This window comes from Microtus oregoni, unplaced genomic scaffold, assembly GCF_018167655.1.
Source record: "Microtus oregoni isolate MIOR12 unplaced genomic scaffold, Mior012 000001F_ref0000356, whole genome shotgun sequence".
Classification (NCBI taxonomy): domain Eukaryota; kingdom Metazoa; phylum Chordata; class Mammalia; order Rodentia; family Cricetidae; genus Microtus; species Microtus oregoni.
The window spans coordinates 93,045,420-93,063,957 of NW_024543060.1; the positions used below are offsets into that span (position 1 = coordinate 93,045,420).

At 44.9% G+C, this 18,538-nt stretch overlaps 1 protein-coding gene across 3 annotated transcripts in view; it reads left to right on the forward strand.

The window, feature by feature from the left end:
- Positions 1 to 17,761, forward strand: part of Ric8b (RIC8 guanine nucleotide exchange factor B) — a 99,259-nt gene extending 81,498 nt beyond the window's left edge. Inside the window, exons 9-10 of one of the 3 annotated variants that reach the window (XM_041667960.1) lie at positions 4,280 to 4,399; positions 16,481 to 17,761. In XM_041667960.1, the coding sequence (XP_041523894.1) occupies positions 4,280 to 4,399; positions 16,481 to 16,592 (232 nt within the window). In that variant the 3' untranslated portion in view covers positions 16,593 to 17,761. Of the gene's footprint in view, positions 1 to 4,279; positions 4,400 to 7,153; positions 7,238 to 16,480 lie in introns of those variants that run through there. The other 2 variants (XM_041667963.1, XM_041667965.1) reach the window with 2 other exon arrangements.
- The last annotated feature ends 777 nt before the right edge of the window (positions 17,762 to 18,538 follow it).

Sequence of the window (18,538 nt, forward strand, 5' to 3'; positions counted from 1 at the left end):
GGCCAGTTTCACTTAGTCTGTCATTAGGGCTCACCCATATTGAAGTATGTATCAGAATATCCTCCCAAATTAAGACTGGAAGGTTTTCCATTTTACTGTATAAACATTGTGTTTACCCATTGGCAATTATGAGACTGGTGCACCATTTTTCACCGGTGGCTGACAGTGCTGAGCTTGTGTGCCCTGGTATCTCTTCAGGTCCCTTCTTTCCTTTCTTTGGAGTATCACCTGTGTGTGTTCAGTTTTCTGAGGAGCTGCATATCTTACACCGCAGGTGAACATGGGTTCATAAGATGCTGTATGAACACAGTATGTGTTGTTTTTCCGGAGGGTGCTTGTCTGTTTTCAGTAGTAACTACTAAAGGATAAGAAGTGGGGACTTGTGGTTTAATTGCTCCTGTATTCCACCTACCACTCCACTCCACTAGTCAGAGACGAACTTGTCGTTCATGCAGCTTCCCTGTTCATAGCTCCTTAACATGGCTACTTTTCTTTAATAATTCCGAAACAGAAATCAGTGTCCTGAGAGCACAGGCGTGCACGTGACTCAGCGTCCTCCAGTACATGCTCACACACACCTGTCAGTCACGGCTCCATCTTGATAACACTCAGAATTTAGTTGGGTCTTTTGCTTTTAACTGTCACCAAGCTGAAACTTTGGCTCTTTCTGAAATCCTTTTCCCCTTGGCTGGCAGAAACCGGGCTTCTTAGCTGGAGAGCTGGGGCTCCAGCACCAAGGCCCTGCCCAGCTCTGTTGCTGTAAAGCAGCTCCCACTGACCTTGTTGACTCCATTCGCAGTTGCTCAGAACTGCCTGGTGACCAAGATCAAAGTCCTCACTGTGGGGCCACATCCTCCCGATGGCTGCTGTTTCTCTTCCCTCTCCACCTCCAGGTCCTGCTTGAGTCTCCTCTGTGTACAGCTGCTTAGTCCTCGGTAGAGCCTGACATCACATAACTTTCTGTTCCACCTCATTCTTCTTTGCGCTGTTTTTTTTTTTTGTTTTTGTTTGTTTTTTTAACAGCACCTCCTACCTTCAGCACACCATAAGCTTCCCTATTCCTTAGGTCTGTTTTTTTTCTTCTTTTTTTTTTGTTAGAACATAAGTTCTATAAGGGAACAGGACTTTAAAAAAAAATCTATCTTTATGCACTTGTTTGTTGACTACACTAATAAATTTTTAAGTATTTTGTGTTACTGATATTGACCAGAAACAGTTAAAAGAATTGAAATGTAGTTCAACTTTTATACACATGCTCTTTTGCTCATACCTTTTTTTTTGCCATAATCCTCCTGTTGTCAGATCATAACTCATCAGTTCTTATAATGGTCTTATTTTAAAAAAATATCATGGTTAGTATACATAGGAGTTCAGATACTTGTCACCTAGTTGGAAGATAGAACTACTCATAGGCCTGGAAGGATGGAAGAGGGGAAGACAGACAGGGAAAATAAAGACGACACCCAAAGGTCCACCACAGTGTCCTTAAAGCAGGGAAGACTGTCTTCACACCAAGGAAGAATAACCTCAGAATTTCACCGTGTTGGGATCTTAGAACCTATCAAGCTGAGTGTTGGGCTGTAGGGGCTAACAGTGCTAGGTATGTGTTCATTCCAAAATATACAGCTTTGCTATTGTCATGGCGACTTGTTTTCTCTTCTCGTGGGCGGGAAGCTGTACGAGACTGGCTGGCGGGGACAGAGTCCCTTCTGCCAGGACACGTTGACATTTTTCTCATGGAGGAGTGGCACCGTTCATTGTCCCGGCTTGTGTTTTATGTGGTTTTGTTTACATTCCCCTGAGTACCATAAGGAAGAAAAAAGATGTCTGTTTAAAAGGAGAAATGAACCTTGAGTCCCTGGGGTTACTGGGGCATTGTGTTTTCTCCATGGGTCGGGGAGGGGCCTTGCTCTTTGAGAATGAAAATGCTGCCTTCGTGCTTAGACAGCAGAGGACCTTGTCACTTGGGAGCTAGCCTCAAAGCAAGTCTTGAATCATTCTGGCATCCCACCAATACACGCCCTTAGTCCCAGCACTCAGGAGGCAGAGGCAGGTGGATCCCTGTGAGTTCCAGGACAACCAGGGCCACAGAGAAACCTTGTCTTGGGGAGTGGGTACCAAGAAAAGAACGGTTCTGTGTTCTGCTCAACCTAGGAATCCGCAACAGCACAGGGCTCACCTGTGTGTCCTGACCCTTCTCTGAGGTACATAATTGCTTGTGCTACTGTCATTGTTTTCTGAAGTGTGCAGGTGTGGTTCTCCAGATCACACCTGTCAGTGTGAGAAGCCTGTTCTCAATGACAAGGAGTGTAGTGACCTGCGCCTGCGCCTGTGCTCTCCCGGAATGCCCGACTCCTGGGCTTGAGTTTTAGCTGTAATAATTACCTTTGTTCACCTAGGAAATAGCAATGGGGACTCTGCATTTCCAGACTCTTCTGAAACCTTGTTCAGTTCTTTGTTCTTAAGCTTGGGAAATACAGTGACCCGTTTAGCAGTTCTGTGAGGGCCTCTAGCTAGAGACCCTTTCTCTTTTGTGGACACCTTTAAAAAGGAAACTACAGGGCAATATCTGATCAGGCACTGAGTGAGCCCAGTGTATTAAGGTCACACGGGGAACTTCACACGTCGACCCAAGCAGGCCAGCTCTGTCTTTAGAGTGTTTCCCCGAGTGATTCAAGACTAGAAATAAGTGACCAGTCTGCGTGTTTTCAGGTCATCCCAGAGTCCCTGAAGAACCACAGAGGATACCTAGAAACAAGGGGTAGAGCCAGCAGATGGGCTCTAGGTCCCAGTGTCTTCTGCCTGCTCTATTTTCTTTGTCCCTGAGGAATTCCGCGGCTTTCTGACTTGTACATAATTTGCTGATGGGAACACGGGGTTTTCTTGATTTATTCATTTGCCTTTTTAGGGGACGAGGGAGGGACGTGCTAGGGATTGAATGCATGACCTCACACCTAGTTTTTCAGCAAGGGCTCTACCCCTGAGCTGCTGCCCAGCCCCCTCAAACCTTGGTAAGTTTCTTAGGCACACAGCATTAGACCCCTGCTGAGCAGGCTTTTAAGGCGCAGCTGTAGTCACAGACCCTGTCTGAGGACAGCAACACAGATCGTGGATCTGTTGTGGTCTGTAACCTCTGAAGAGTACAGTAAAAAGGAAGTCTGGTGGTAGTGACAGTGACCCGTGAGCTCGCGCTTACAACAACCAGAGGAGCCAGTCAGTTACACTGCCTTTCACTGGCTCATGGGAAGCTTTTTCTTCAGTTTACCCCAGCCTCCCACGCCTCCCAGTTTCTATTGGTTTGCTTATCCCGGACCATCCCTGCGAGCACTGGTCCTGTATCTGGAAGACCTTAGGAAGCCATTTGTTAGCAATGCTGGCCCTGCTGTCTGCATTTTGGTCATTAAAACAACCTGTACTTGGCTGGTACAAGACACTGTAACTGTGTCTGTGTCTCCTCAAGAATACTGCTTTAAGGTATTGATATTTAGACATTAGACACTGAAACAGCTGTTTTATTTTCCCTTCTTAGTAAAAAAGAAAGAAATGTGGCCTTCTTATTACGAGTATAATTTGTTTGGTGTTAGAACTTCATACAAAGCTGGTATAAGAAATCCATTGCTGTGAGCATTGTTCTAGATCTGTTTCCAGAAAGCTAAGATGCTGTTGTTTGTCTCTTGGTAGGCTAGCTTGCATTTTCTTCCTAAGTTAGACCAAATTGAATTAAAATTACTCTTCTACTTCATCTTTTACTGTTTTGGATTCTCATTACCTCTGTGGTCTCACTAATGGACTAATTTCCTGAGATTATAAATCGGCATGCGTTCATTTCCAGATTGCAGCCTCTCTGTCATCATTTTTCCAGTTTTTGTTTTTTCTTCTTTTTTTGGACATGTTTGTTTTATGCTGTATCACAAAATGGATTTTCTCGTTACACTTCTGAAAGTATTTGTCCCCTTACGATTAAATGAGTAAGATGTGCATCTAAGGATATCTATCCAACAGCACCAATCAAATTTTATATTTTTAAAAGCAGCCATGCCTTAAAAAAATAGTTGGCAAGTCAGTTTTAATTAAAAAAACTAATTTTCCAAAGCAAAACAACAACAATAATAATAATAAACATTCCTATAGCAATTCTATACAATAAAATTATTATTGAAATTATTGCCAATTTTTGGCTATTTATACTCTTTCTTATATAACTTAAAATTTGGACCAGAAAAGTATAGAAAGAGCATAATTCTAAAACATACAGCATAACTTTTTTTTCTTTTTGTAGCATTAATCTTATCACTGGTCATTTAGAGGAACCCATGCCAAACCCTATAGATGAAATGACAGAAGAACAAAAAGAATATGAAGCCATGAAACTTGTCAACATGCTTGATAAACTTTCCAGGTATTGTATTCCCATCCGTTTTCTGCTTGGTTTCTAAGAATGTTCTAGTTCTTTGTCTCTCTCACTGAGAGTCACCATAGAACAGCAACTCTGGAATCCATGTCTACTAAGCAGGGAGGCCAGGCAGCAGAGGACTTAGGTGCCGCTTCTGGGTGTGTGTCAGTGAGTCACGTCAACACTCAGTGCTGAGCAGGAGCTAGAGGCGGCTCTGATATTAACTGACTAACCCCCTCTCTTTAAAAGAATGCTTTGAGTTAGGGCCAGTGATTTTGCTGCTTCTTGTATTTTTGTTTCAGTCTGTTTTGGTTTTTGTTTGAAACCATGGTGCGCTTTTTCTCCTTTCCTTTTCGATGTGCAAGTTTGCCGTATTGCTTTTTGAGTTGCTGCTGAAACCAAGGATTCTAAAATGCCATATACTCTTCAGGAAGAAGTGAAAAGAAATAGCTCAGATAAAGGACTTTTTTTTTAAGCCGGCACTTTTACTAATTAGGGATTCCAAAAGCAACCAGCCCCTCTTGCTTCACACCCCGCCTTCCTTTCCAAAATAACTAGTTTGTAGATAATTAAATGAAGATATGCTAATCAACAACTCCCTCTTCTGAGGAGTTACTAGAGCTGATTCCTGCAGGCTTGGATGGGTTGCCTTATTTTCCAGTCATTATTAAACCACTGTCTCCTGTAAGTCATCTTGAGTGAGTGTTTCTTTGTGTTGGTGACAGCCACCACGTAAAGGTACATCTTTTCTGTTCATTTCATTTTTCACATAACCATAAAGGCTGCTATTCATCCATTAAGAGAAATGACAGTTGGAGAAGAACAGGCAGAGACTGGTGGTGGGAAGGGAAGGGGCGGGGCTCCAGGGAAAGCCAAGGTTACATTTGTAGCCAGAGGCTTAGCTGAAGGAGAGGTGGATGACTGCGGCTCCACAGAATTATAGCAGATAGCGCTGTTTGTGACTCTCTGTGGTGGGTAACAGGGGTAATGTGTAGAAGCTGCTTAAAAGTAGCTTCCCTGTCTACAGAGCATTGTAGGACTTGATGACTGCCGGCTGCTCCTACCTTTCTGTCCTTTCCCAGAAGGAATTAGTAATAGTCATAAGACTCTTACTAGAGCAGAATAACGAGCTCTATGTGAATATATAAGAATAAGATCTGGTAGCTGGGGAAAGGGTTCAGTCCCCAGCACCCTCCTCTCCTAAAAAAGAATATATATAAAAATAAGTTGTATGTGTCTGACAGCTTCCGAGTGGGTCTGCTGTAGCTAATGAAGCAGGATGGTATAAGTACATTAGAATAAGATCAGTAGATCTGTCTGGGGGAAGCCAGAAAGGAAATTGTTAGCAAGGCCTTGAGTGGAACATGTTAGTGTTTTAGCTCAGTAGATCACTCAAGTAGTTACATTTCCTATTGTGGTGATAGGCATTTCCTGCAGTTAACAGTTACTATAGTTGGTCCATTCAACCTGCACGAGGAAACAGTGTAATTTGGATACTTGGCTTATTTATAGATAATCAATTTTATAAAGTACCGTATTAATTCACATAAATCAATTCTCTTTTTAATCCCAGGGGTATCTACATATTTTATACATAGTTTAGAAGCTACTAAATAAGTAAACACATAAATGTTAATTCTGAAATGCCCTACTTGATTTAAACTATGTCTCAAAGAAGACAGACATTGACCGAGAAGCACCCAGCAGGTGCCTGGCTCACGCTGAAGGTGGCTCTTATGCTTGCCTGTACAGAACAGAGCTAGGATGTCTTGTCTTGGCCCTGATAGAACCTATTTTGCCATTGAAGTTGAAGCAAAAGTAACTTTGAGCGTAGTCGTGTTGACTTTTTGCATGACGTACGGTGGTTTTACATTGTCTGCCTGTGTGTGCTTTCTAACATTTGCTTTCACTAATGACAGTGACATCTGTACAGACGTCAGCGTAGGCATCCCAGAGCAAGAACGCAGACGAAACCACTCCTTCATGTGTCTTTCATGTTTGCTGTGCTGTATTACTCATCGGTCTTAAGCTTCATCTCTCTATTGACTTTTTCTTATTTTTGGTAAAATAAGAAAAAATAAGATGCCATACAGCTAAGTAGACTTAGGTTCAGTACTCAGCAGCTTCCATGGGCAGAGCACTGAGCTAGGAGGCAAGTGAGACAGTTTCTGCTTTTGGAAAACTCATACTGTAGTGGGAGAAACAGGTGTATAATTTATCTCAGAAATAAAAGGAGAAATTGTGGCAAAAGCTATGTGTTGAACTGTGTGTCCTGAAGAAAAGAAGCAGTTTGTTCAGGGTGCCTCTCCCAGGGAACGGAAGTGACAGTGGGCTGGTCATGGAGTGGAAGAAGTGCTCTGGAGAGAAACGGCCATTCACTGTAGGGAGAGAGACTTGGTCCTTTCAAGTCTTTGGACTTTGCTTACTGCGTCTTTCTTCCAAGGAGCTCAGGTAGCATGTTAACCTCACTGACCGGTGGGAAATGCAAGGACACAGAAATGCCCAAAGCATTTCTAAGCGGATGACCGCAGTTTATCGTACACTCACCCATGTGTGCTCTCTTCAGCTTGAAAATAAAGTGAGACCAGGAACTTCATTTTCCAGAACTCAAGGCCTTTGCTCTGTCCACTGTGTTACAGTGTCTGCCAGAGCACTTCTTAGCATCCTCTGCAGTTTCTCCTGCCCGAGAGAGTTGAGGCTAGGACTGGAGGTGGCGTGGCCGAGGCGTGGACACTAGACACTTCCTTTTCTCATCCCTAGGAGAGCAGATGTGAAGCCCCTGCACCAGGATGGTGGTTAGCAACAGTGGCCCGTGCCAAAGCACTTTCCAAAGTGATGACTAAGGTTGGTCATGCCACATACTCTTCCTGAGCTTGGTGTAGGGTGTAGACACTACTGTCAAAAGTGTAAAACCATTACTGTGAAACTTGAGGTCACCTGTCCATCTAACCTTCACACTGGACATAGCCCTAAGGATCCTCATCCCAGCTAGGATTCGAAAGGTGTTGAGATTGGTGCTTAGAATACTCTGACTGAGTATGGACGGAGATCATGTTTGTGTCAGATGTGTCTAGTCCTTATGCAGGGGGTTTTCAAAGCTAGGAAATCACCTGGACCATGTAAGCCCTGCCCTGTAGAGCTAACTCGGTGCCTTTTGCCCTGTGGTTTCCCCAGTGTACAGGGATGGAAAGGACCAACCTCCAAGTATGAAGTCTGGTTTGGTTCTGTTTTTTTTTTTCCTCTATAGAATAACCTGCAGGATTCAAGGCTTCAAAGTGTAATTGTCAGGTCCATTTCTTAGCCAATCTTAGGAATATCATAAAGAAATGTGGGCCATGGCTGGCTGATTTAAGTTAGTGATATGAATTTCTTTAATCTAGAATGATAAGTATATTTAGCAATCAAGCCTGAGATATAAGATTACAGAAAACATCATATGATGTTTGTAACTTGCCTGCCTCTCCACCTCCTCTCTCCTCCTCAGACATTGAAAGCAAAAATAAGCGCCTGCTCTCAAGCAGGAAGCTGGAGTGCAGTGTAGGTAGGAAGTCCAGTGCCTGACACAGCCCCCTGCACCCAGCAGCAGCGCACACACGGACGCGGCTGCACACATGGACGCGGCCTTCAGCCGGTGTGGGCCAAGGGCATTTTCATCACAGTTGTGTTTCCTCGCATCCCCTTTATTTCCTTAATCGACACCGGGTGGACTGATCTCACCTTCCAGTCTCACTCCAGCTCTGTTTACCGAGCACATTGCCTGTTTGCTTACACAGGACACTGGTTGAAATTGCATGTAAACAAACAATACCTATTCTGCCACCACCTCCTTCTCCCATGCATTCCCTGGCACTAACCATGCTTCCAGTCCCACCCCCATTTTTGCCAGCCATATTGGTATGGGGGACATAGCTTTCTTAATTCTGGCATCAAGTCTAAAGTTATGAGAGATTGATGGATAAAAAGTAGCATCATAACTTTTTCCATAGAAATAAATTCTATTGCTCAACTTACAAAAATACCAAAACTTGTAATTGCACACGCCTTTGTGAGAAGCTGGCCAGATCTCTCCTCAGGTGCATTTCAGAGACGCAGCCGCCCTCAGGACTACTAAACCCTTGAAGTGTGGTTAATCCAGATCAGAATGTCCTCTGAAGACAAAAAGGGAGTAGAAAGTGTCTCATTGACTATTTAGTAGCTTATGTGTTTAAAATGACCAATTTTTGTATGGGATTAAATTAAATCTAGCTTTGAAATCAGTTTTACCTCCCGTTACTTTTCTGTCTGGCTAGCTGGCCATTGACCACTGACGTGCAGCCCCCGTGGTTGGTCGGCTCATGTTTCTGACTGCAGCACTGTTCTCCATCATGACGGTGCCATGAAATCTCAATTAAGGGAGCTCGGTGCTTTCAGCTGACACGCCCTTACAAGAACGAGAGGACTCTTTTGAGAGGCTTAAGTCTGCTCCTCTTTAGGTTGGCTAGACACCAGAGAACGATGTCATGTGCCCTTTGTATTTTTTATTGGAGTCACTGAGTGCTTGGTTACAGCACAAGCTGAAATGGCTTTTGACAGTTAGCAAAACACAAAATAAAAATAGCCTCCTTCCTAGCTGCCTGCCTTTTAACGTTCAGATTTTCCTGATTGGAAAGATTATTAGAATTTCCATTTGTGCTGCTTCCTTCAGTGGAGTTTGCTGGCCTGCAGACCTCATGTAATTGTGTTAACGTAGACAATAGAGCAGAGAAGTTTTCTCACAATGTCACCCAGAAATAAGGATGTCATTATTTAAGGTAAACTAACCAGTGCTCTTTCAGCTGTGCCCCTGCCTTCCCCCCACTGCTCCTCACTGCGCTAACATGGGGAGTGACTGAGGCTCAGGAGCTTTGCATGCTATCTTCTAACAGAAATGAGAATAATAAAAAACTAATTCAGTGCTTCAAAATGTAAAAATCAAAACAAACAAACAAAAAGCTTCTATGTGTGCTCCCTGTTGTCCTGAGACAATCCTGTGGTCTAAGTAGGATGGGAGGTATCATTGAGGAGTGAGCCGTCACAGGTTAAGGGCTGACTCCCTCCAGAACTCTCAGATAGTGTGCTGTTCTGACAAGTTACCAGCTACGCTCAGCAGTTTGTAAATGAATGCGAAGCACCAAAGGCCAGCAGGGAGCAGGTCTGCTTTGATGGACTGCAGGTTATGGTGGAAAAGCATCGCGCACCCCAGTTTCCTGCTCCATGTCAGATGCTGCGTCACTAGCTAAAGAACTGGCTTTATGAGGGAAGCAGTAAAAGTCCTAAGATCCTTTGTTAAAACTGGGTTTGGGCATTCTTTTTAAAAGAGAATGAGTATGGTACCCACGTCATCACGTTACTGAATCTTCACTTTAAAGTAGCTTCCCTGTGGGAATTTTTAGTTCCCAGTCCCATTACAAAGTGGAAGGGTGTGGTGTTGTGAGCAGTTCACTGTGTCCATTTATCTTGGGTCAGCATACTTACACAGCATATTTTGCTTTTCCACGAGTGCCCAACTTAGAACGTAATGATAAGGGCTGAGGAAAAGGTCTCGATTATTTATTAAGATGCAATTGGAAGGCCTTTTTCTTGTGGTAAAGCCACCATTCCTATTGTTCCTTTTCTGTCAAGTGTCCTGGTGAAAGAGCATTTGCACTCGGAAGCCATTGATAAAATGTAAAGCATCAGTGTCCACACGCGAAGGCCACCCCTCCCCCACGGCATCAACAGGGTTCTGTGACTGTCAGTCAGCAAGGCTGTCACAGCGCGAGAAGCCCAGGTCTCAGTCCCACGCACCCTCTGGGCTGGCGGGATCCATCCCCGTAGGCATCCTACCTTAATTAAAATACTTCATTTATATACTAATGCTTCATCCCATCTTCCAAAGGCCAAAAGGAATTAAATATGAAATGGCTAATTTAACATGTCAGGGCTCTTTTTCCAGGCCAACCTCACATTAAGAACAAGAATCCTTGTGTCAAAGTAATGGTTCCCAATTATCTTGTCTTGGGTTTTGTTATACATTGAACAGAAGTCAACAAAACAAGTAACAGAACCTGGCTAACTAGCAGCACCCTCATTAGAGCAGAGAATTAATCAGGGGTGATTAGAGGAAGCAGTTTTCCCTTTTTTCTCCTTTTCTAACCACAGAACAAAATATGTTCGACAAAAGGATCGGAACTATTATGCAGTACTCAATTAGAGGGAGGTGAATAGGTCTCTAACATGCTGTTTTATCAAAAGAGCAGACTGGTGTTTGCATGACTGTTGTTTCCTTACAGACCCTGTCATTAATTCCATGTGTCAATACTGCCCTGTAGTACACAGAGCAGACAAGAAAGAAGAGCCCTTGAAAACAAGGGAATGATTTTTGAGTCGTTACCAAGCTAAGTGGCAAGCGGGAAGCTGAAACTCGTATAGGTAAATTCGAAGGGACTCTTGGGAGACCTACAAGTGGGAACAAGGATGTGTTTTTACCAACTGCTTGATTATGTCCTGCTTTCACCAAGTGCACTGAACCCAATGCTTTGTTTATATTGCACAGAACATACGCTGTGGACAAGAGTAGTGTCTCGCTTCCAGGTCAAGTAAGGTGTTACACACACACACCTGACCTGTTCTGTAACATGCACCGTGCAGTTGGGCATGCTGTTATCCGAGCCCCAGTGCTGGGGTCCGCACATAGGACCCTGTGACCACCTCCACAGTTCTGAAGAACTATCACAGAGTACCATCCCAACAGGAAGATGTTAACATACAGAACAATATATTTAAATATGTTTAAATCCCATAAGTTTCCACCCCTTTTTGGTTTCCATTGGCAGTCCCAAAGGTTAGGCTGGGGCGAAGTAGGGTTTCTTTCCTTGGACGTACTTTATCTGTGTCCTCTTGCCTGGCCACACCCTTACAGACTATGGTTCCTTATCGTTTAGTAAGATCAAATTTCTAAATGATGTTTCGTTCCAGTTGAACATTCTTGGAGGCTTATCTCTTCCCTGGCCAGATGCCTGATCAGATGAGAAGCCCGCCATGATACTGTCCCAGTGCCTAGAATGGGCTCTTTATCCAGTAGACATCACTGTACTTTTTGGTGATAACGGGGGCAGTCGTAACTGTTAAGGCCTGTGTATAGCACTAAAGGTAAGTGTGGAGCAGTTGTTGTTTGTGAATATCGTATTCTGATACACATTTCAACCGTGATGCTTATTAGACACTCGCCTAGCATGTTTTAGAGTAGAATGACCAGTGAGGGCCGTGATGCATTCTGGATCCCGTGGGAGGTGCCTGCCATTGCTTCAGGAGTCGTCCCTCCCTGCTGACGGGCTGAGGTCTGCTTCATTGACCGTTGGGGTTAGAATACCTTGATTAGCAGAAAGGCCTAGGATGGTGGTTTTGAGTATCTTAAAACCCCAGGAGCTTTGTATGTGATTTGAAATTTAGTAGCCTGATACTTATTTTTACAATCAGTATAGAATAGTGCGGATCATCTTGTCCACCCCCTCATTATAGCTCAAGAGGCAAATGACTTGTTCAGGGTCTTGTGACAGATCAGCAGACTGTACGAGGCCAGAGTCTCTGACTGACGTAGGACTCTGAGTCTGTACCAGGTAGTGGTGGACAGCAAGGACGCCTGACTTGGGCTGGTGCTGACTCAGGGAAGCTACCACAGCTGGCAGGAATGCTTCCTGGCATGTGGTCCTCTGCCGTTCTCCACTTCTGCCATGGCCCATGTACTACATCCTTGCAGGAAACACTCACCAAGCACCTCCTGTGTGCTCTGTCCTAGACCAGATCATTGAAAACCACAGCCCGAGAAGACATGGACTCTGCCTTCAAGTTGAGAGCAGCAAACCTTTGGAAAGCATTCTGCAGGGTGTCGTATGGGTTAGGATCCTTTCCTGGTTCTGTAAATCTTGATGAAAACAAATTTGCTTACAGATCTCACCTGTGTCTTGTTCATGACTTAGTTACGAGAAAGAAGCCTGTATGATCATGACTTTTGTGAAAAGACCAGCTACGTGTAGCTTACAGGTGCTTAACTGAAGCTGTGCTCTGTAAGGCCCTTTGCCAGAGTGCAGAAGGATATTAAAACTGACTAAAGCATAGAACAGTTTCTTTTAGTATGTCAGAGCAGTATTGTTTGCAGCCTTCAAACGTCATAGTAATGGTTATTGTTAATAAATACACTTAAATATGGAAGGTGACTCTTGAAATTACTCAGAGTCCAGTTCCAGCCTTGGAGCCCAGGTCTCTAGCCCCTCTTTCCTGCCTCAGCACTTTTGAGCTTTCGTTCTTTTCCTCAGCCAAGCCAGCCTGCTTGCCAGTCCCGCACATGACTAACTCTCTCTTGTGTGCCTTCGCTTGACTAATTCTGCTTCCGGGATGCCTTTCTTCTGTGATGCGTGTCTTCAGTGCTGTTACGGTGTGGCCTCCAGTCTGCCTCCTGCAGAGAGCCGTAGTAACATGTCCCCCTTTCCTTCCATGTCCTTTCTGTGTGTGCATCGCCAGGTGACAGTCTTAATAACCTGGGCACAAACAGACCTCAGGAAACTAAGATAACCCCCATCCACCAGGCCATGAGCATGTCTAGAGCAGAGATTGTGTTTGGTGTTTGTAGGTTGCTGTGCTAGCTTCAGGATAGAGAAGAACAGAAAAGTTAGACGTGAGAATATGAGAAGCAATCCAGGTCCATGGGTAAAGCTGTCACAAACTAGTAAGTGATCATTTCTGCTCCCAAACAAGACAAGAAATTTTCTTGAACACATTCCACACATAGGAGTCTGCTAGTGAGCTGGAAGGCTCTGCCTGTCAATCATCCTAGCTTGTTGATCTGCTGTTCTGTGATCCTTTGGTATTGTTTAATGTATGTGCGTATTCTCTTCCACACTGAAACTTCTTGAGGACAGGGACCACATCTGTTATTTACCTCTGTGTACTCTTCCCCCACCACCCCTCACACTATTTTATCAGGACGGGGAAGCCTCCTGTAAACACAAGGAACTAGAGTAAAGCTTGTGGGTTCTGATTCTACCCCAGCCGTTACACTGCACACTGTATGTAGTCTGTGGTGTGTGCCTTCATGATTGCTTAGTGAGGTGTTTCTGATCCATTCTACTGAAAATGAAATCCAAGTTTAGAGTTTTCAGGTCTTCAGGTTGATCTTCAGCTGTTGATCTAGAACTAAAAACCAGGTCTGGCTTTAGAACCTGTATATGCTTTTCACTTCCCAGAGTAAATCCTTGAGTCCTCTCCAGGCCCCAGAACCCTTTGATCTGTACTGGTGCTGTTGTTGCTACCACTGTGGTGCTGGGACTTCATATCATCACTGGGAAGTAGGCAGAGCTAGTGTTACCATGACCCCACTTCACAGACTTGCCCAAGATCTCACACTGGTAGGTGGAAGAGTCCAGACCTTAGCCTCGCTCTTCCCACACGTCACAGTGCTGTCTTAATTTATTTGCATGAATGCATGACTGTGGTCAGGGTGCACTGAAGCCTTTCCTACAGAAATGTCAGTAGACACGAACATTGCATGGAGCCGTGTGCAAGGTGATACAGGGCACCCCTAAATGCTGGAGAACAGTTAACAAGTGAGAATTAAAAGATGGGTGCCCTTTGTTCTGTAAATTAACTCTTGTAAATTCTCCATAAAACTAAGATTCTGAGCCATTCCCAGTTGTAAAGTTGGACTAAAGAGTAGGAAGTCGCTGGGCAGTTCACACACTGGCGGCTGGTCCCAGTATGGACCTGTTACTATGGAAATGTAATTGTGTTAGTACTGTCAATGGTGTGTCTGCCAGGCAGTTCCTCGCTGCCTTTGGTCGGGCCCCTGCCAGTTCTGCTTCTGCCTTTCCCTACCATCCCTCACAGCCTTCAGTTACCAACACCTTTAAACCTAGGTCATTTGGTTCTAAAGTTTTGTGTTTGGGTTTTTGGCCTTTTGAGCCAGGCTCTTGTTTTCACAGATGTGAATTTTCTTAGCCTGCAGTGTGCTGTTCTCAGCAAGGTACCCCTTTCCTTCACATCAGTCGTTAGGATTCAGTATCACACAGTTCCTCATCACAGTCACAACTAGAAAAACATGGATTCTCAATCGTGGCCAGGTCAGAGCAGGCCAAGAGCATTGCTGGTGGCTCTCCACTGGCATTTCTATCTGTTTGCCACAAAGGCACCGTTCCACCGAATCTGCCTGTGTTCTGGCTCCTGTAGGGAGTGCCTTAGTACCTGTCCTGGAGCCAAAGGGACATTTAACCACACTCTCCTTCCCCAGCCCCTTCCACACCTGAAGCGTGAGGCCTCTCCTTCCCACAGCCTCAGCCACAAGCCATCTCTTTCATTTTCCATACACCATTACAATGGCCTCCATCCTGGTGAGTCTGCACAGCGCTCCCAGAGGGTGTGAACCAGTGAACACTCCAGGACAAATGCTGAGCTCCTTCCTTTGGCCATGTTACCCTTCCCTCTCCCTTCACTTCTTCCTTGTCCAGCCTTATAAGAGCACAAAGCAGCAAAAGCAACTTAACACAGGCATACAAGACAGCGGGACCGCACAGTCTCCTCATTTGTGTGGACTTCTGCCTCCCTCGGGTAGTGCGGCCGTGCTTCTCAGGAGCCACTGTCGCACCCCATCTGTGGCCCAGGTCATCTTGGGTCTGTTTGTTTCGTCCACTTGTCAAGGGCAGCCGCTGCCGCCTGTCTTCCTCGTCTGCCCAGCAAGTGGCAGTTCCTTTTACATGGTCACTGAGCAGTGAACTCGGCTGCTTTTCCGGAAAAGTGCAGTTAGGGTGGCAGCTGAGATGGATTTACTGCAAAGAGCACAGGACTCTGTTTCAGGAGACCTGTCCCATGCCCAACTCTGCCACTAAGCGGCCTTGGGTAAGTGGCTCAGCCTCCTTTCAAAAAGGGTGTTGGACTGAATGATCCCTGAGGCTCCTTCCAACTTCGAGCTTTATGGTTTTGATCCTGTTTCTTACTTAGAACACGCAGGAGCCTCAGTTAGCCAGCCAGCCACATTTCCCAGACTCTGGCCTCAGGCGTCATCCTCTGACACTAGCCAGAGCCATAACATAGGCTCCTGTTCCTTTAACCCAGTCACTGAGCTGAGCTCACCTCCCCAGGCTTCACTGTGCTGTCTGAAGGGACAGTAGCAAGGAGAGGGGAGGTGTGACTGTTTCCCTTCACACCAGAGCCCACCAGCGTTACAGCGGCTGCGTCATATTCTCAGACAGTGGTGCCCGTCTCCATGAGAAATAAGTTTTAAGCAACTCCCGTGCCTTCGACGCACTCTTAAGCGCACTACCAGCCTGTTGGGAGTGGAAGGCTTGGAGTTAGCAACTCAGTAGGTAGATTTGTCACGACCTCCATGCAATAATAAATACGGCCTATGAAGAGATTAAATAAATCTTTCTTGATGCTTTTTGATTGGCTTAATCAATAATTAACCATCTTAGATGAGGCTGTAACTTGTGGAGTGGATACAATTGGATTAGGTGAAGACAGTTGGGGAGCTTTGAAGAGATTAAAAATGGCTGTCAATCCCATAATTAAACTGCCACAAACAAAAGCAATGGTGTTTTAAACGAGAAAAAGGAAAGAAAACGTGGGGAAATTCAGCTGATTTGAAATGAATCCACAAGTATTCATTGAGTCAGAGATGGTGGGAACAAAACCAAATTTGACAAATTGATTCCATTAAATGAAACATGCGTTTAATTCTAAGTTGGGCAGGTGAAACTCTGGCAGCTTCAACTTCTCTAAAACAAATGAATCCACAAGAGGAAAAAAAGTTAATTATTCAAAACAGAAGAGACCTGCTCCTTGTCCTGAGCCCATTTGGACCTTGACTTTTCATACTTTAATTGGCTTAGTGGGTTTGGCTTGTGTGAATGAAGTCTTTCATCTCCCTTTTTCTTCCCATGCCCCTTTCATCTTTCTATTACCAACACAGAGAGAGAGCTTGAGAGAAAATACTTTGGGTTTTAGAAACTTCTCTTTTTAAAAGGATGTGGCTCTGGGTGGGGGAGGGGTGTGTGTGATGCTGGTGAATACTTTTTTCTCTTTCTTTTATCTCTTTTCCAGAGAGGAGTTGCTTAAACCAATGGGACTAAAGCCTGATGGGACAATAACGCCTTTGGAGGAAGCTCTCAGCCAGTATTCCGTCATCGAAGAGACCAGCTCCGACACGGACTGAAGAGCACCGTCGCCTGTTCCACTCTCAATATGGCTTTTATCAGCATCTTCTCTCTGTAGCTCCAGGGGAATCTTCTTCTCTAAACATGTATGCCCTTGCTTTGGCTAGAAACACATGAGCTGGTTCCTTGGGGAACCAGCATATTTAAGAGGTGGTCCTGTGTTCTCTGCAACATCGAGGCATCTACACAGAGCTGGAGTTAGGCAGTCGCGGGCTAGGAGCAGAAACGGTCATTCCATTTCATCAGGATGCAGTGTGGACTTCACTCTGCACAGCAGCCTGGTCCAGCCTGGCAGTCCTGTTGCCGGGATTCCTAGCTGAAGATCCAGCCGTGTCCTTCCACCCACTCATGTAAACCGCCCCTTCTGAGTCTGTCCAGAACCCGAGGCACATGAGCGCCTGTGGAGCTAGTACCAAGGGCTGAGGCAGGGGACTCCTCAGTGACCCAGCCCCACACTTCCCTTCAGTTTTGTATACACATGGAAACATGCACAGAGCCCCAGACTTACAAAGTTTGTATGTCACCCCGCTAAACTTGAGAACACAGCTCTCCTGAGGAGTTAGATGACGGCTTCGTTCCAGGCAGCTACACGTGCCTATTCATCCCTCATGTTCTGAACACTACACGTACCGTAGGGCTGGACCACCATCCGTACTGTGGCATCCAGAGCGCGCGCATTCTGAGCTCTCAGGGTGCCGAGTGCACACTCATCCTCCAGGCAACAGAGAGGATGGGGCTCCCCAGTAGTGGGGTTCTCATGGCCTGTGCTGGGGGTAGGGAGCCAACAGCACCATTTGTACATAAAGGTCATTCGTATGTCACGTTTTAAACAAGGGTCTCTGTGTGTATTTGTGTGTGTTCTTTCTACCATATGTGATCAGTTTAATGGTAACTTTATTTATTTAAAAAAGAAACACAAATAGTTACTATTAAACTGATTAAGGCTGTTTATTTTTACTCTTAGAAATGGTCATATGAAGTAGATGTGCAATCATGTAGACAGTGGGCCAAGTTGATCAGTGGCTAAAGTTGAAAAGGGGTTGGTTTCCTTTCATATATGTATGTGTAGGTACACACACATGCATATATGCACACACATAGATTATGTGCTTAACCACTGCCTTTTAAAACTTTAAATTAAATAAAACATTGGGGATGATTCAATTTAGCCATCTGTGTGTGTGTTTCTTTCTGGGTACCATTGCCCGGTTTATGTTTGAGAGTGTTTTTCCGTCTGTTCCCTCACTTGTCATCACCTACCCTCTTTCTTTAATGAGCAAAGCGTGCGTAGTACTAGTGAGAATGGCTTTTATCCTAAATTATTCCTGACAAAGCTGCACATCAGGAATTGAATAGCAAAAGGCCTTTGAGCTGTCAGAGATGTAAGTTTCTTAAAATTTACTCAGAGGGGAAACCTTAAAGAACATTGCATCACTAAGATTTACGTTTATTTCTAATGTGTGATTGCTTGGGCTTTAAAAGCCCCACCCCCACCCCACTCCCTTCACCCCAGCACGCACACACAAAAGCAGAAAGAGTCTACTAGACTTAAGAAGGGGCACTGAAAGCAAGGGAGGCCCGCTGAGGGTGGAAGGCCTGCAGGACCCATTCGTCACAGTGCAGATGGGGTCAGGTGCATGTCAGGATGGGAGAGAAACCCGCTGTCCAAGGCAGAGCAAACCTGGGACTCTATGTACCTAAAGAGTCAACCCAGAAAATACTGTGTGTGATGCTGTGGTCATAGACATATTTCCTAATGACCCGCTCTGATCAATCAAGTTCAAAACGCTTGTAAGCGACCAGGGTTTCCACCCATAGTCGCTGGGAAGAACTTGTGTTCCATGTCTCGGCCAATGGCATCTGCAGTTTTAGCTTAAATGGAAAAATCCAGAGCAAGGGAATTTATTTTGTTATTTCATTCTACAAATGCATTTTGAAAGTATTT